General features: G+C 39.3%; 4 protein-coding genes across 4 annotated transcripts; 2 read left to right on the forward strand and 2 right to left on the reverse strand.

Annotated features, from left to right (window-relative positions):
- Positions 1–522: 522 nt before the first annotated feature.
- Positions 523–3,456, forward strand: LOC126618420 (pentatricopeptide repeat-containing protein At1g08610). Its single transcript, XM_050286477.1, has 2 exons — positions 523–673; positions 1,316–3,456. The coding sequence occupies exon 2, from the start codon at positions 1,509–1,511 to the stop codon at positions 3,264–3,266; it is 1,758 nt and encodes a 585-aa protein (XP_050142434.1). The 5' UTR covers positions 523–673; positions 1,316–1,508; the 3' UTR covers positions 3,267–3,456.
- Positions 3,457–4,685: 1,229 nt separating this feature from the next.
- LOC126618419 (pentatricopeptide repeat-containing protein At3g04760, chloroplastic-like) lies at positions 4,686–6,927 on the reverse strand. The gene has a single exon (XM_050286475.1). It carries the CDS (start codon positions 6,756–6,758, stop codon positions 4,857–4,859), a length of 1,902 nt encoding a protein of 633 aa, XP_050142432.1. The 5' UTR covers positions 6,759–6,927; the 3' UTR covers positions 4,686–4,856.
- Positions 6,928–7,571: 644 nt separating this feature from the next.
- Positions 7,572–11,043, reverse strand: LOC126618422 (uncharacterized). The gene is made up of 10 exons (XM_050286479.1): positions 10,889–11,043; positions 9,992–10,357; positions 9,744–9,854; positions 9,483–9,573; positions 9,050–9,118; positions 8,659–8,736; positions 8,471–8,560; positions 8,276–8,326; positions 7,956–8,192; positions 7,572–7,857 (listed from the first exon to the last, which is right to left on the reverse strand). The coding sequence occupies exons 1-10, from the start codon at positions 10,975–10,977 to the stop codon at positions 7,717–7,719; spliced, it is 1,323 nt and encodes a 440-aa protein (XP_050142436.1). The 5' UTR covers positions 10,978–11,043; the 3' UTR covers positions 7,572–7,716.
- Positions 11,044–11,217: 174 nt separating this feature from the next.
- Positions 11,218–17,189, forward strand: LOC126618421 (serine/threonine protein phosphatase 2A regulatory subunit B''beta-like). The gene is made up of 13 exons (XM_050286478.1): positions 11,218–11,676; positions 12,265–12,507; positions 12,670–12,775; positions 12,851–12,950; positions 13,400–13,505; positions 13,686–13,776; positions 13,979–14,120; positions 14,326–14,473; positions 14,657–14,766; positions 15,437–15,593; positions 15,880–16,005; positions 16,126–16,277; positions 16,679–17,189. The coding sequence occupies exons 1-12, from the start codon at positions 11,527–11,529 to the stop codon at positions 16,264–16,266; spliced, it is 1,620 nt and encodes a 539-aa protein (XP_050142435.1). The 5' UTR covers positions 11,218–11,526; the 3' UTR covers positions 16,267–16,277; positions 16,679–17,189.
- The last annotated feature ends 57 nt before the right edge of the window (positions 17,190–17,246 follow it).

Consider the following 17,246-nt stretch of genomic DNA (forward strand, 5'->3'; position numbering starts at 1 on the left):
TAACTTGTGAACCGAACCGAATCAAACTGAACCGAGTTAATTGGCATCGGTTTTGGCTTTAGACCGGATCAGTTGAAACTCAGATCGAATTTTCCTATTTATAATTGTTTGTGTTTTTCGAAGATCTCAAACTATCAACATGGCGCAAGAACAAGTGAGTGGCGTTATGAAAATCATATAGTCGATAATACTCTTTTTTCACTTTTCGTTTTTCTCTTCACAACTTTCTATCTTTCACTTTTCATCATTTCCATTGTTCGTCTCATATTTTTCACTCTCTCTCTCTCTCTCTTCCCCAAACAAAAAAACAAAAAACCAATTTTATTAATCTATCTTCAGCTTTGAAATTAAAGCGGTCTGAACCGAATTGTGCTCATCTCTCTATTTGATTGAGATTGTTTATTTGTTTGTGCATAATAAGGTAAATTTACCACTTTGAGGGGAGGAATGTCTAATTTTATCAAGTTGAGTGGAGGTTAGTGCAATTCATTAAACATGTCATTTGACCTCGATTGCTAATTTGACAAAACCCTAGTCCCTAGTAACGTCCGCCTTCTCAACTTTATCAGCAACAACGAGCTTTTCTTTCCATTACCCAAAAAAAAAAAAAAACAGAGCTTTCCTTCATCTCTCACTGCTACACAGAAGCACCGACCTAAAACCCACCGTCAAAGTACGCTTCTTTATCTCTCTCTTTATATATATATGTATGTATGTATTTATACGTATTTGTATACGTTTATTTGGTTTTATATTAGATGTGTTGCAGTGTAATGAAATTGTAAAAGCTGAAGCTGAAATGGGTATGAATTCTGATGTGGGTTAGTGGATTGGCCTAAGGGCTCGTTTCTGATTGCTTTTGAAGCACTTCTGCTGGAAGTGTTGAAATTTTCATTGAAAACCAAAGTGCTTCCTGAAAAGGCAAGGCAATTGGAAAAGTGCTGTTTGGAGAAGCATCTGACAGGTGCTTGACGTTGAAGCACTTATAACTGTTGAAAATAAGGAAAGAGAAGTTGGGGTGTTTGAATTTTGGTAAAGAATGGAACTTTATTGTGAATTATCTACCGAATTGATAACCCATTTCACAGTTGGGACTTCGAACTTGTTATCCTTTATCTAGGAATGAAATGAATACACACACACACATATACATACATACATACATACATACATACATATATATATATTTATTTGGTGAGCTGAAAGGTTGTTTTTTCGTTTTGTTTTCGTAATTGTGTTTGGTTAATTCCTTTGCCACCTTTTCGTTTTATGAAATTTGCTGGTATTGATATTTTTTCACTGAACCTTTTCACAGTTGTGGTTCTCAATCTGAAGCATAAGAGTATAGATAGCGGAATTATTGTTTTGCTTATTTCGCGTGTGTGATAATCTAGAAGATGTTCATTGCTTTGGATTATAGTGAAGAGGGATAACTGGATTACAAGATTTGCTTCTTGTTGGTCTTCCTATCTTTGTTTGACTTCATTTATTCAAGCCGAAGGAGATAAATGGCGTGTACGATTACCCAACAGAGTGGTGCTGTTGATGTTGGTTGTTTGTATGGGTGTGGAAAGCAAGTTAACCCCGGTTGTGGCATCAGCCATCTCTCAATATCAACAGTTTTAAGGAAGTATAATCGTGAAGCTCATTATTCTTTACAATGGAGAGGAGATGTTAGTTCCAAAAGAAATGTGGGTGTTTCACAGCGTAGGAGTTTTCAGCGAAGTGTTTGTATTGATAGAGTCCATGAAGTTCCCCTAGATGAATGGGGCTTTGATAGTGATGAGATGGGTTTTGAGAAAAAATCTGGAGAGGAAACGAATAACAAGAAGCCTCATAATGCTTTTGTATTGAATGTCGAAGGGCGCTTTGTGGGAAATGCTGAGGAGACCAATAATGATATTCTTCGGAACTTTTGCACCCGTGGGAAGTTAATTCATGCATCGAGGTTGGTTGAGGTCATGGCACGTCAAAACCAAGTTCCGTACTTCCCTTCTTGCACAAACTTAATCCGGGGCCTTATCAAAACAGATCGATTAGATAAAGCTGAAAAAGTTCTAAAGATCATGATCATGTCTGGTGGGGTTCCAGATATTATCACATATAACATGATGGTTGGAGGTCTATGTAAGAGTGGACAGTTAAGCTCTGCAATCGATCTTGTGGAAGACATGAGCGTGAGTGGTTGCCCTCCAGATGTGATTACTTACAATACTATAATTCGTTGCATGTTTACATTTGGGAATTACGACCAGGCGATTGCGTTTTGGAAGGACCAACTGAGAAAGGGATGCCCTCCTTATATAGTCACCTACACAATTCTCATTGAGCTAGTCTGCAGACACTGTGGAACGATGCAAGCTGTGGAAGTTTTGGGTGATATGGTGGCAGAAGGATGTTATCCTGATATTGTTACCTTCAATTCTCTGATTAACTTCACTTCCAGACAGAATAAGCTTGAAGATACTGCTTTGGTTATACATAGTCTTCTATCTCTGGGGTTGAAACCCAACACCATTACTTACAACACGATTCTCCATTCTCTTTGCAGCCGTGGGTGTTGGGAGGAAGCCGATGAAATCCTCACAATCATGAATGAAACTTCCGAACCCCCTACAGTTGTTACTTACAATATTTTGATCAATGGTTTGTGTAAATTTGGGCTTGTAGATCGTGCCGTCAACTTCTTTACTCAAATGGTTTCTCAGAATTGTTATCCCGACATCATTACTTATAACACACTCCTGGGCGCTCTTGGTAGGACGGGAATGATTGATCAGGCCCTCGAATTACTTAATCTTCTAAGTGGCACCAGTCGATCGCCTGGTTTGATCACTTACAATACTGTGATTGACGGATTGGCTAAGACAGGTTGCATGGAGAAAGCTATGGGATTGTATGGTCAAATGGTAGAAAATGGAATCATTCCTGATGAAATTACTCATCGTTCTTTGGTAGGTGGGTTTTGCCGGGCGAATCTAGTTGAGGAAGCTGTTCTGATACTGAAGGAGATGCATAAGAGAGGCCATCCGGTCCGTAATATGTCTTACAAATTTGTGATCCATGGATTATGTAGAAAGAAGAGAGTTGATATTGCGATACAAGTCCTAGAAATGATGATATCAAATCGAAGCATGCCAGATGAGGCAATTTATTCAACTATAATTGAAGGTGTAGCCGCTGCTGGTATGACAAAAGAGGCCGATGAGTTGCATCAAAAGCTGATCGAGTGGAAGGTTTTAAGTGAAGAGATCATGGTAAACTAGATCAGGTTTACGCAAAATTTTGACTTTGTTACTTCTTCTGGGCATCTAGATTGCCATTTCTCTACTGCTTTTCTCTGATAATGTTTTGCCAGAAGTCTTTTCTGCTTGATAGTTTCTGTATCTTTTTTTCCCTTTGATACAAACGATATTCTACACTAAATTCATCTTTAAATATGGCCATTTTTCTTGATATCTTATCTTTTCGTTCGTAGATTTTATTTTTTGAGTACTGAATATCTTTTCTTTTTCTTGCTGACAGTTCTGTTGCAAAAGATCTGTGTATCTACGTTAACTAAGAACACGACTCTGTCAAAGTAAACTCGTTTTCGTGGACTTGATGCTGTTCATGTTTTTGCTAGATAGGAGATATTTAGGGTCTGTTTGATACTGTACTTGAATCTAATTTTTTAAACTCAAAAACACTTTTCAAGTTTTAGGCCTTAAAAACTTGTTTGGTAGGACTATTTTCAAAAACTGAACTCAAGACTAACTAAAAAATATAGTTTATTCTCTAAAAACATAAAAAGTGAGTTTTTAGAGTTTTTAAACTTAAACTTACTTATTTCTTTTCTCTCCCTCCTCCCCTCTCACTCCAAATCTATATCTCTTTTCTTCTTTCTTTCTCATTTTTTTTTATTACCTTTTTCGTCTCTCCTCCAATCCAATCAAGTTTAAGTCATAAGATTTAAAATTTTTAAATCGCAAACCAATCAAGTTTTTTAGTCTTAAAAAAAATTGTTTTCAATAAATGTTCTTAAGAAATATTTTGAGAAATGATAAAAAAATTTCAAATAGGATACCAAACAGGCTCTAAGAGTTTCAGACATTCTTCGCTTTATCTGTTGGAAAAATAGATACAAAAAATGGAGATGAAATAGGAGAGAACATGTCTCTAGAGCAAATGTTCACAATAAATTTTGCTAAAGGTCGTACCCAGTGTACAAGGCTCCCGCTTTACGCAGGGTCTGGGAGCGATGAATGTCGGCTAGCCTTACCCCCATTTATGGAGAGGCTGCTCCCAAGTCTCGAACTCGAGACCTACCGCTCATGGGCGAAGGCACTTGTCATCACACCAAGTGCGACCTCTTTCACAATAAATTTTGCTAAATCTCCTTTTTCTGTGTTCCAAAAGAAAGATCAACACTCATAAAATGCCAAATCTGCCCTGCAAGGCAGTGCTCTCATTATTAAGGCCTAGTTTGGTACTGAGGTGATTCTGAAAAAAGTTAGGAGTTGTTTTTGTGTTTGGTAAACATTCAGCTTCAACTTTTTTTTACAATTTTTGGTGAAAAAAAGTCAAAAACAAGAAGCTGCAAAACCCATCTTTGAAAAACCGGCTTTTTTCACATCTTTTTTACATAAAAGTTTACCAAACACTATAATACTGTTTTTTTTTTCAAAAGCACCTTTACAAAAAAGTTTACCAAACATTCTGCTACTTTATTTCATAGCTGCTTATTCTAACCGCAGAAACAGTTTTTTTTCAAAGCACAACAATACCAAACCAGCCCTAAGTGGATACAGGCTTCTGCTGAGCCAAAAATAGTCTTTTAATCCAACTAATTCCTCTTTGTAGCTACAAACCAAAAGCTAATTCTTAATCTCAGACAGAGTAAGCTCTTTGTACACATCAAGCATGGGAAAGGTTCTATTCAAACGTCTGAACGAATCTTCGGAAATCGCCCTTAAACTAAAAACAGAGTGGGCAAGCTGCATCGCTTCAGCTCGCCATCCTGCGAAACCAATTCCTTCAATCAACAGAGTGTAGGTGGTTTCATTTGGCCGGCACCCCTTTTCAACCATTGCCGCGAGCACTTCAATGGCATCGACAATCCTACGCGTTTTGCACAACCCGAGAAGAACAATGTTGTAACTGATAACTGTTGGCTGAAAGCCACCAGTTTCCATGTCTACCAACAACCCTATAGCCTCATTCACCATCCCATCTCTGCACAAACACGATATAAGCGAATTGTAAGTAATCCCATCGGGATCAATTCCTTTGCTTACCATTTCTGATACCATTTGCAAAGCTCGAACTCTGTCTCCACAGTTCCACAGTGCACTGAACATGGTGTTGTATGAGCTCACATTCGGAGGACATCCCACTTCACCGAGGTTCTCGAAGATTTGCAAAGCCTGATCAGCCTTTCCACTCTTACACAACGCAGCCAATATCGTATTGTAGTTCACAATATCCGGCAAGCAGCCATCCGATATCATGTAATCCAAAAACTCTATTGCCAAATCCAATCTCCCCTCTTTGCAGAAAGCAGAAACCAACGGATCATAACTATACGCATCCGGAGTCAATCCCTTGTCCTTCATGATCTTTAACACATTCACTGCATCCTCGACTTTGCAATCGCGACATAGCGTGCTAATCAAAATGCTGTAAGTCACCACGTTCGGCTCACAGCCTCTCGAACACATATTGCCCACCAGCTTCTCCCCTTCTTCCCATTTACCTCGATTCAATAGCGCTCGTAACAAAATGTTGTACGAGACTACATTAGGCGAACATCCCTTCGAATCTAAGCTCCTAACAAACTCGAAAGCCCTATCCAGCATCCCTTCTCTGCACATTCCCCTAACAACTGCATTGTAAGTATGCATGTCAGGTTTAAGCCCTCTTGACAACATCCCATCCAAAAGCTTCATTGCTTCATCAATTCCGCCTTCAGGAATCGTTGCTTCGATCAAAATCGTGTAAGTAATCACAGTTGGCCTGCAATTATCCTTCACCAACTGATCCAAAACCTTCAAAGCTAATCCTAGCTTCCCCCTCCCACAAAGACTCCCAATCATTATATTGTAAGTAACAACATCGGGTGAGAACCCCTGGCTCCTCATCCTATCAAGCACTTTGTTTGCTGCATCAATCCGATTCGCCTTACAGAACCCGCTGATCAACGCATTGTATGAAAACAAATCAGGCTCACCATACTTCTCCAAAATCTGCATAACCCAAACGGCCTTTTCGACGTTTCTCGAATTGAAGAACCCTTTGATGAGCTTTGTGCAGAGGATCACGTCGGGCTTGTACCCCTTGTTCACCATCAGCTCAAGAAAGTAGAGTGCTTCATTGTACTGCCCTGCTTTGCAGGACCTGTTGAGCACTTTCACCAAATGGGTTTCTTTGACATCATTGTTCTGCAACTGGGTCGGTCTTGCTTCGGCGGAAGCCGCGGCCTTTGACGGATTTCTGCGGCGGTTGCCGGCGTTGGACGAAATGCAAACCCCGCATCTCAAGGCACTGGTTTGGCGGGAAGAGGGTTTCACCAAATGGGTTTCCTTGACATCGTTGTTCTGCAACTGGGTCGGTCTTGCTTTGGCGAAAGCCGCCGCCTTTGGCGGGTTTCTGCGGTGGTTTCCGCCGTTTGACGAAATGCAAACCCTGCAGCTCACGGCACTGGTCTGGTGGGAGGTGGGGTTCGGGTGGGTGGTGACGTGGAGGCTCTGAGGCAACAGCTTGGCGGCAACTGTTGTCATTGGTGGAGGATTTGTTAAGGTGTTTTTTCAGCTCTCATGGAGAAATTGTTTTTGCAGAAAGTTTGGAGATTTGCATGGACAAAATTGGAAACATGTTGGGACATGGATATCATAGACAAGGATTCCGGTTGGATTTCAGGACGTGGTTTTGGATAGGATAAGGAATCTGGTCGCACGTCGTAACTTGCAGATGTTTTTGGTGTTTTGGGCCGGGGCAAAAATGTGAACTCGAAACTTGGGTTGGGTCCAGCAAGTGGAGAAAATTTTGGGTCCGTCGTAGGTCACCCGATATGAGATCGGGCATGTGCGACCATCCAATAAGAAGCTGCCACTGGTGGGGCGGCATGAACTCAAATACAGAAGAAATTCTTGGGTGCGGATGGTTGTGCCACCTCAACCATCCGCCCAAGACACAAAAACATCTCACCCAGTCCCACCTCTCTTGTATTCTGGCCCCATCGTTCGTGGTGCACCCGTTGGGTCTTTGGCCCAGCATCCACGTAACATGGGCATTCAGACTGAAGAACTCCAAACACAAGGGTGGATTTGTGAGCAAGGTAGCGCCGACGTGGGGGCATTTACCCTACTGAAGCTCACCTGTCGCACAACATAGCGATACCCCTAGCAATGGGGTGGGTCAGGCATCAGGTTGAGTGGGATTTGCGGGTGTTACTCTTTATGAGCATGGCCAGACGGGTGATGTGATCCACTAGCCAGACCCAACTCCGAAGAAATTTTAGCAAGGTTCATGTTAACACAGTTCCTTTTGCAAGGCTGCTTTGATACTCCAAAAATCCGGATAAGAAAACATCCTTCAGTAACATGATATGCATTAATCATGATGTATGACATTGTACATTATAATTTGAACGATTCAAACGAAAAGAGGAAGAAGTTTACAAGTTTACCACACAAAATGTGCTACACATATATTTTCCGGGGGCTAACTCTCGCTCAACTAATGTCCAGATGCTTCTACATAGCTCACTAAAGAATCCCAAGTTGAGGACCTCTCCGGGCACGCCTTATTCAACAGAGCTTTTAGGTTTTCGGTTTTCAGATTCTCTTGAAATTCAATCCGTCGGGAATCAGGGATTTGCTGAGGCAGGTAAGAGCAACATAAGCATCCAGAAAACTTGATAGAAGTGGATTGTGTAGAGTTGCAACAAATTTTAAACGGAGGGAAACTACTGTTACCTTAATCAACCATAATATGTAAGTGGCAGAATGTTTAGCCTGTGATTGGTAATCGTCAAAGCTATTATCTGGAATGATTGAGCAGGAGTCGAGGAGATGTAACTCGTTATCCATAAATATTCTGAAGTCGTTATTCATGCTGTTATTCTGCTTCCCGTGGCTGGACACAGCAGTATGATCGGTTATGAAATGCTTTATCCAAAATAAGGAAAGGAAGCGACGATGAAGCCATAGAGCCTGTTTACAGCGAATACCATAGAAATTAAAACCCATGGGGTTCTCAGATGATCAGTCAAATATACAAAAACAACCCCATGTACCTCTCTTCCTATGTAGCGCTTTATCAACATTTCATCCCAATCAAGCTCCTCCTGTCATGCCCATATTTTTAAGCAGTGAATTTAAACTTAATTTCACATACAACAAAAAGACAAAAATTCGACACAAGTATTAACTGTAGAAAGCGCTCGCCCGTAGGAACTGATGATTTCATAATTACTGAAAAGAGATTGTACCTTCCACAATTGATATGTCTCAACGCTGTAACCAGAAGATGAAATTTCTTGTTTATAGCATTGCTCTTCTAAAATCTTAAGCATCAGCCGCTGAAAAATGATAGAAACATTGACTGTGAAGGAAATAAAGTCCGCATGTCAAAAACTTCATCTCTCAGAATCACAACAAAAAGAAGACAAGGTCTCACACTGCGATAATGGAAGCAACTATGATCAGCAACATGCAAGGAGGCCCAGTTTCTGGATCTTTTTAATTCATACAACAACTGCAAGCACACATTTAGAGTGCATATAGTTAATAATGATAACCATACGAAAAATAGATATGTAATATAAGTATGTTGTTGGACTAAGAACTGAACGAAAGCAACAGTTAACTTGTAGATGTGTCACAACTTTTTAACAGAGGAAATCTTAATGGCGTCTTTTGAGAATGAAAGGCTTAAATACAATCCTCCACTTACCCTTTCCAAATTTATTGGAGTGCAATTTGGCTCAAAATTGTTCGCAAAACATTATAACATCTAAAATATGAACCTGAATTATTCCCGCAAAAGGAATGGCAGGATTATATCTAACCTGTTCTCTTGTCATGTAGGTAACCAACCAGCAACGATGATTCCAAGCACGGTAATTCATTTTTGACCTCTGTAAAGAAAGATTTTAATTACAGAAAAGTGAACAATGACAAGGAAAATTCTCACAACTAAGAACATTGTGGAAGCTATAAAATGCCACACAGAATAAACATTGCTATTCAAACAATGGACACTGTACATTATGTTGGGCAAAGATACAACTATTATCGGCTCTAGTTTGGTACAGAAAAATTTGTCAGCTCAGTAGGAGCGATGGAAGGCATTTCTCAAGTCTTTAAAGTGGTGTGAATTATGTTGTTTTCTTTACCAAAGCAACAACGAGACTGACCAAAAACAACACATAGGATAATTGATTTAAAGTTTAAATAAACCTTGAAAATTAAAAGCATGCAGTTCCTGAACTGAATTTAAACCTCAGCTATTTTCTCCACCAGCTCAGAGTCTTTGGTCACAATCTCTGACAGAGTTGAACACTTTCCAGCAATTGACTTGATGATCCACTGCCTGCAATGATCGATATGTTCATAAAATTCGTGTTTTAAAGCCATTACATAGGGAAACTATAATGAGGGGCTCAATTAAACCACACCCTGCTGAGTACTTACAAATAAAAAACTATAGAATCATGCCAGTTGTTAAACATATAACGAAAACCATTTTTTTAAAGATGTTACCTATGGCTCCAAGCATACTCAGACTTAGGTGAATATGAAAGAACAAGTGCCGACAAGAGAAGTTCATCCAAAAAATCCGAGAGCTTATGCTTCTGCGACACAACAAGTTTCCTGGGTCAAATATACAAGATCGATTAGGTGTCATGACATAAATTGAAAAGCATACAAGATCAAGCAGCTCCAAAATTATTGATATATAAGAGAGAGAAAACAAGCACTACTGAACCAAAAATGAAAAGGGGGAAAACCTGGAATGCCATGCAGTGCTGAAATCACAACTTAGCAACAAAAGTGCCCTGCTATGCTTCATGACGTCACTTTCAAAACTGTTATCCAAAGATAATGACGCACACAGAGAATTCTCATCCCCGGATACATCAGATTTGCTGTTAAGTGCCTTATATTGTCTACTTGCTGCCATAAACGCACGCTTAGCTGCCTTATATAATGGAAGAAGAATTTGCGTTGAAATCCCCAACTTATGATCCCTATTCCAAAAAACTGAGTTTCCATCTGTCGAGCGCAGCACAGTACTGTCATCAAATGAGGGTGAATGGCCTGCCTCTTTATTCAGCTCGGAAAACTGGGACGGGTGAAGAAATCCCACCTCATCTCTGGGTCATCAAGTGAACACAATACATTATACATACGACGGTCGCATTACTAGATTTTCCAAAGACATTAATGAGAGCCCTCTAAAAAGAGAAAACCTCTACACAAAATCGTAATGCACCCACAATTACACACACACACCCAAACAATTCAAAAACTTTCAGCAAAAGAACAAGGCAAACTTGGACCGCTATCGAAATCCCGGTCTCACTAACAGTAATGAACTAACACTGAATCAACATTTTGAATGGAACTAAAACTGAATTGACCTTTTTAAAAAAATTTGAAATCCAAGTCAAATCAAGCTGATACGTTTACATGTAAACAACTCATTCGTGATCAAATATCCTAACTTTTTCGAGACGGAAACTACAGTTTATCGAGGTTCACCATCGAAGCAAAGAATAAAAACTACATATACAAAACTCTTTGGGGCATTTCGTCAAATACAAAGTCTGCATCTTTACCGAAAACAAAGAAGCAAAACCTGCAATCAATGATCCTTTGATAGGATACAAGTACGAATTGCTCACATTTGGGGATCGGATTCCAAGATACTTTCGAATTGATTCAGAAGATCGGCCATGGTTGCTTCCGAACGACGCAGCTCCTCTTCGTTCATATTTTCTGTTTGTTTCCCGAGAAAATTACAAGGGAAAAGAAAACCCGAGGGAAAATGAAACCATATACGTTGTATGCAAAATGGTAAATTAACTCAACGTAAGTACGTGGAAGATCCCTATTTGTTGGTGCAATAAGTTGCAGGAAAAAGGAATGATTCTGGCCGTAGCGGATCCCAGATTGAGCCTATACCGCACTGACACGTATACATCTTTCTTCGACTTTTCTTTTCTGTAGAAAATTTTGGGGCTGCTATTGCTATTCTCTCTCTCTACAAATCTCTCTCTCTCTCTCCTCTTTGAGCTAAAAGTGCATCAATCGCCGAAGGATTTTCTCTCATTTCCCCTCACTTTCTCTCCCGTTTTCTCGCTCCCCAAACACTCCAATACCTCAAGGATCTGGCGTTTCTTCCACTTCAAATCTCACCTTCTTTTTTTTTCCAATCACGCAAAAAGGCAGTGAATTGGAACAAAATATAATCGAAAGGAAAGCACTTTGCGGGGATTGGGATTTCCGAATCGAGGGTTCCGTGATCTGTATTTGCGTCTCAATGACTATGGAAATCGTGGTGGATGCGGCGTCGTTTGACGCCGACTTGTTGCAGCTCAATGAGGTGTCCCCTTTGGCCCTCAAATCGAATCCGAGCTACGTCGAGTCGCTGTTCGAGCAGTGGCTTTCGCTTCCCGATACTAATCGCCTGGTACTTGAAAACCCGAATTTTGCCTTCAAAATTTGAAATTTTTGGTGTTTTTGCATTGTTTTGGTTGTGCATCTTATTAGGTTTCGAAGAATTTATGGGTACATTTTTTTTATTTTTGAATTTGGTGAGCTTGGTTTTTTGCTAATTATATAAGAATTACTGAATTATGTGTGTTTTTTCTGGATATGTATAGAATTTGTATGGATGTGTAAATGTATTTTGTGCTGGCGTGTGAAAATAGCATGAGAGCTAAGAAATAATGATGCTGAATTGATTTTAGCATGTAGTAATTTTCCCGCCATGGTATTGAATTGGTTCGGAAACGATGTCATTGTGATGAAAGAAGCATTAAAGGGAACATGTCAGTATGAAAAAAGGGATGAAATTTGTAGATTATGAGCACCCGGGGTTTATATTTCCGAGTACCTTAAGGTAGTTCTTTAAGTATTTGTAATTAGTTATTCGAATTGCTACTCCCTACAAGTTTTATTTTTCAATTGGGATACGTTTACTGTACATTATTTCATATTGTTTCCTGCTTTTCTGATGCATGGCGGTTTTTTCATTTTCCTGAACTTATGATTGCAGGTGACACAACTGCTAACTGAAGCAAAGGCAGGTGGGCCCCTGAATGTCCAGGGAAACTCTTCTAGTCCACATGCCACTGGAGGCAGTACGTTGCCTTCCATGTTTCCAGCCGGCAGTGCACCACCACTGTCACCAAGAAGTTCATCTGGATCCCCTCGCATTATGAAACAGAGGATTGGTCCTTCTCATTTAGGTTCTCCCCTGAAAGTAGTTAGCGAGCCGGTTAAGGAAGTGATACCTCAGGTTTGACAAATCCTAATCTTTTTCGGCAATCTTGTGGCACTGTTTTTCTGTTTCTTTGGTAAAGCATGTCATTCATCATTTGAACTATCTATCTGCAATGGTTTTCCTTTTAGAGGGAAAGGTAGATTATTATTTCTAACTTGGATTTTGTACCACTTGTAGTTTTACTTTCTACATGGTCGCCCACCTCCAAATGAACTAAAAGATCAATGCTTGTTTAGAATCAATCAGTTTTTCTCTGGCAACTCAGACGGACTGCAGATGCATGGTGAGATGCACTTAAGATATGAGTTTATGGTGTACTACTGGAATAAGATTTTAACCAATCTCTTTGGTGTATCAGAATTTAAATCAGTTGCTAAGGATATCTGCAAGCTGCCTTCATTCTTCTCCACATCTCTCTTCAAAAAGATTGATGCTAATAGCACTGGATTTGTAACAAGGTAATATTCACTTTTGTCATTGCTTATGAAAGGATGTAGTTTCGAAGTTGCTATCCCCACCCCTTTACTGTGGTTTATCTTATGTGCCACAACTATTATCCTCTACTATTAAAATGTCTTAATTATTGTTCACCTACCCTATTACCCCCACTTTAAGGAGCATGAATCTTTCAGCCTGAAGTGGACAAAAATGCCCTTTATAAGGGTTGATTGGGGAGAAGGGGTTCAAGTAGCTTTCTTGGAGGCTATTTTTTTCTGAGCTGACTTGTAGCCATCTCCTGGTATAAACTAATGTGGTTACCTCATCTGACTAAAAGTTCCGGGTGACCCCTCTCTGGTCATGTTTCTTTAGTTCTTCTCTCTGGACTTTGTTAATTCTCTTGTTATTGAAGCTTGGCTGTTTCCTTTGCAAACCATACTCTTAATTTTTTCTACTAATTTGTTTGTAGGGACACATTTGTTGATTATTGGGTCACTGGAAACATGTTGACGATGGATATAGCTACTCAGATATATTCCATCTTAAAGCAACCAGATCTCAAATACCTCACTCAGGTTTTTGTCTTGCTTTATTTGTTTCCCTCGTTTATGTTTTATTGCAAATCTGTGTTCAACCTGATATCTCTACAAATATGTATAATTAATCATTATACCATTAAATGCAGTGTTGATCATTAAAATTATTACGTTTGGTGCACTACCTAGCATCTAAATCCTGTTCCTGTTTGATAACAGGATGACTTTAAACCTGTCCTTCGAGAACTTTTGGCAACTCATCCAGGGTTGGAGTTCTTGCAGAGCACGCAAGAGTTTCAGGAAAGATATGGTTTGTTCTCCACCTACAATCAGCCTTTTCTTGATACCATATGTTTGTTGAGTTTTCCATTCCCCTCTCTCCTCCTCCTTTGTTTTCTCCCTTCCTCCCACTTAGGCTGTTTTAGTATTGCATTTTCACTGTGGTTATGATTGATGCAATTCCTTTCACATGATGCACACGTTAACTTGAGATATTCTTGCAAATGGTCCAGCTGAAACTGTAATATACAGAATATTTTACTACATAAATAGATCTGGGAACGGTCATCTCACACTCAGGGAGTTGAAGCGTGGAAACTTGATTGATGCAATGCAACATGCAGATGAAGAAGAGGACATCAACAAGGTTTTGAGGTAAAGATTCAGGATACAGACTTAGTCTGTGTTACTATAGACTATAGGGTGTGGCCAGTAGAATTAGGAACCATCAAGCCTGTTTTCTTTCACACAATCTGGAACAGGTTGCGGGAGTGTTCCTCACTGCATGTTGGTGTGTTTTATGTGATATCAGTGATTTTTGGTCTTCAAAACTCCTTTTTTCTTATATGATCTGTCACAGGTACTTCTCGTATGAGCACTTTTATGTGATATACTGCAAGTTTTGGGAGCTGGATACAGATCATGATTTCCTGATCGACAAAGAGAACCTGATCAGATATGGTAACCATGCACTTACCTACCGGATTGTTGACAGAATATTTTCTCAGGTTTGTCATGAAGCTTTTGTTTACCAACTTTAAGAAAAGGTTCTCAATCAATAAAAGCTTAAACCTTGATCTATTACCTACCTCCCTCCCTCCCTCCCTCCCTCCCTCCCTCCCTCTCTCTCTCTCTCTCTGAGGCATGCAGTCTCGTTTATGTAATTAATGAGTTTATTTTTTGTTTCTCAGGTCGCAAGAAAGTTTACGAGCCAGGTTGAAGGAAAGATGGGGTATCAAGATTTTGTCTACTTCATTCTCTCAGAGGAGGATAAGACTTCTGAGCCTAGCCTTGAGTTCTGGTATATCTTTACCTCTTATCTATTTCAGTCAGTAACTTGCTTCACTAGACTTAGCAGTCAAGTGTAATCATGGGTAATGCAGCAATATAAGATAGAAGTCCAAGTGGAACATATGTGCTGGGTAGTATGATGGAAAAAGTGGAAAGATTACAAAATACGTAAAAATGGGTTTCCACCATTGTTGTATTAATTTTCTTAATCAGCCTTGTTGATTCAACGTTCATTTAAAGTCAGCCATGCACTAAAAAGAATTAGGCTAGTCAGGAACGAATTGTGATTTATTTCTAAAAAGAATAAAGATTAAATCAATCATTGGATGGGTGAATTCAGTTGCCTAATAATCGTATAGAAGTATTATTAGGTGGAAACTTTATTCTCTATACTTCATGTAGCAGTACTGGAAACTTTTTCCCTGAAAACTTTTTAAGTAGAACCATTGCTATGTCCTGCTTTCAGAGGCGGTTCGGAAGATTCATTGTTCTTGTTAGGTTTTGATCAGATTTGACTTTGGGATGGGACAGAGACCGATATTTGAGCCTTCAATTAAGTGTAATTGAATGTGCAGTCTCAGTTTGCCAAGTGATGGATGGAGGGATCCACTTGCTTCAACTTTACAGTTAATTATTCTATCAATTCTGTAGTAGCTGTGACACTACATTGTTCATGTTAGGTTCAAATGCATAGATTTGGATGGAAATGGAGTTTTGACACGGAATGAACTGAATTTCTTTTATGAGGAGCAATTGCATAGAATGGAGTGCATGGCCCAAGAACCTGTTCTCTTTGAGGATATTTTGTGCCAGATAATTGACATGATTGGACCAGAGGTTTGCCTTTTCTGACAGTGCCTTTTACTCATATCTTATCTTTTTTTGGAATAAACTGAACGTTGTTTAAACAAAGTCTTAAAGTACAAGGTTGAGGGCAAGTGGTCCTTATCGGAATAATTGTAACCCCTCCTTAATTGATCATTGCGTTGCTGGCATGTAACATCCTGGAAATAAGCATCTGCCGAGCTTTATTGCCTCAAGAAAATTGTTTAAAAGAATGGAATACTATGCAGCTTGTTAGATATGGTTTTATTGTCATTGACATGAAGTTTTGTTCTTGCAGAATGAGAGCTATATCACACTCCATGATCTGAAAGGCTGTAAGCTTTCAGGAAGTGTTTTCAATATCCTTTTCAACCTTAACAAGTTCATGGCCTTTGAAACTCGTGATCCATTTCTCATTCGTCAGGTATTCAAAACAGTTTTTCTTTTCATCATTTGATGTTGGAAGATTACGGATAAACATGTGGTAGACTGCATTTCTATTGTTGGAACAGACTTGCTGTTGCTGATATTGTGATGTTTACAGGAACGTGAGAATCCAACCTTGACAGAGTGGGATCGATTTGCACATAGAGAATACATCAGACTTTCAATGGAAGAAGATGTTGAAGATGCCTCAAATGGAAGTGCCGAAGTTTGGGACGAATCACTAGAGGCTCCCTTTTGAGTTCAACTCAGGTAATCTACCTTAGTTTGAAGTCAATAAAATATGGCATTGCTTTATTTTAATTATATTACCCTTTCCTTTTTATTTTGATTCATTCCTATGATGGGCTGATGGGTATACAAAACATGTTATTAACCTCAGTTTCTTGGACTCTGCATATCATGTAGTGGAAACAGATAAAAATTACAATACTTTTGATCTACTTTGTGTAAACACAAGTCTCACAAAACTCTGAATGTTTAACTCAACATGCAGTAAAGATATTTATTTGTCCGTAGATTCTCATCGGAAACATCATGAATATTGTATGATCACAAATATCAACGCCATGAACTTGTGAATGATGTTATGCATAATTCCTTTCTCGTCTCCATTGCCTATGGAAATTCCACCTTTGCATTTGTCTTTGCAGGAATAGGATAGGTAATTTCAGTTTCTTCTTTAAACTGGCAATCAGACAGAACTGACGACTCGTAGAATCAGTATGTCAAACGAGCTGTTGTAGTGCAGATACCTGCACTGTTGTTGAGGGTAAATTCTGAACTCGGTGGTGTCAAGGTACCTTTTTTTCCAGCAGCAAAACTGAAAGAATACTGGTCTACATGTGCATGAATTGAACAAACGACGGGTCAGAATGGAAGCCCCATAACCCCAAATCATAGCATTCGGAATAGCTGTCTGCTCACGATTAACCACGGCCAGTTGAAAGATAATAACATCCCGTAACACTCAAAGCTACCATCTTTCTCTCCTTTTGGTTCAATTTGTTGCCTCAAGTTGTAAGGTATCACTTATTTAAGGTTTTAATTTATGTCATAGTGATTGGTTGTTTGAATACTTTCATTTGTAAAGTTCTTTAGGTCGTGCCGGACTTCTTTGTCAAGCAATTTTGGTTCCTATCAATTGATATTCATGGTTCATAATCTTTTCGTGTTTGTTCATCTTATTGTACGCGAACTGAGTAAGATAATGACCTGATA

The sequence above is a fragment of the Malus sylvestris genome, chromosome 4 (genome assembly GCF_916048215.2).
Source record: "Malus sylvestris chromosome 4, drMalSylv7.2, whole genome shotgun sequence".
NCBI classification, from domain to species: Eukaryota; Viridiplantae; Streptophyta; class Magnoliopsida; order Rosales; family Rosaceae; genus Malus; species Malus sylvestris.

Coding starts and splice junctions, on each gene's coding strand:
- LOC126618420 (XM_050286477.1), top strand. CDS start 1,509: ATGGCGTGTACGATTACCCAACAGAGTGGTGCTGTTGATGTTGGTTGT.
- LOC126618419 (XM_050286475.1), bottom strand. CDS start 6,758: ATGACAACAGTTGCCGCCAAGCTGTTGCCTCAGAGCCTCCACGTCACC.
- LOC126618422 (XM_050286479.1), bottom strand. CDS start 10,977: ATGAACGAAGAGGAGCTGCGTCGTTCGGAAGCAACCATGGCCGATCTT. Junction 10,358..10,888: donor TTGGAATCCGATCCCCAAAT/GTGAGCAATTCG, acceptor TTGATGACCCAG/AGATGAGGTGGGATTTCTTC. Junction 8,193..8,275: donor AGCGCTACATAGGAAGAGAG/GTACATGGGGTT, acceptor CGCTGTAAACAG/GCTCTATGGCTTCATCGTCG.
- LOC126618421 (XM_050286478.1), top strand. CDS start 11,527: ATGACTATGGAAATCGTGGTGGATGCGGCGTCGTTTGACGCCGACTTG. Junction 12,508..12,669: donor TTAAGGAAGTGATACCTCAG/GTTTGACAAATC, acceptor TACCACTTGTAG/TTTTACTTTCTACATGGTCG. Junction 13,506..13,685: donor ATCTCAAATACCTCACTCAG/GTTTTTGTCTTG, acceptor GTTTGATAACAG/GATGACTTTAAACCTGTCCT.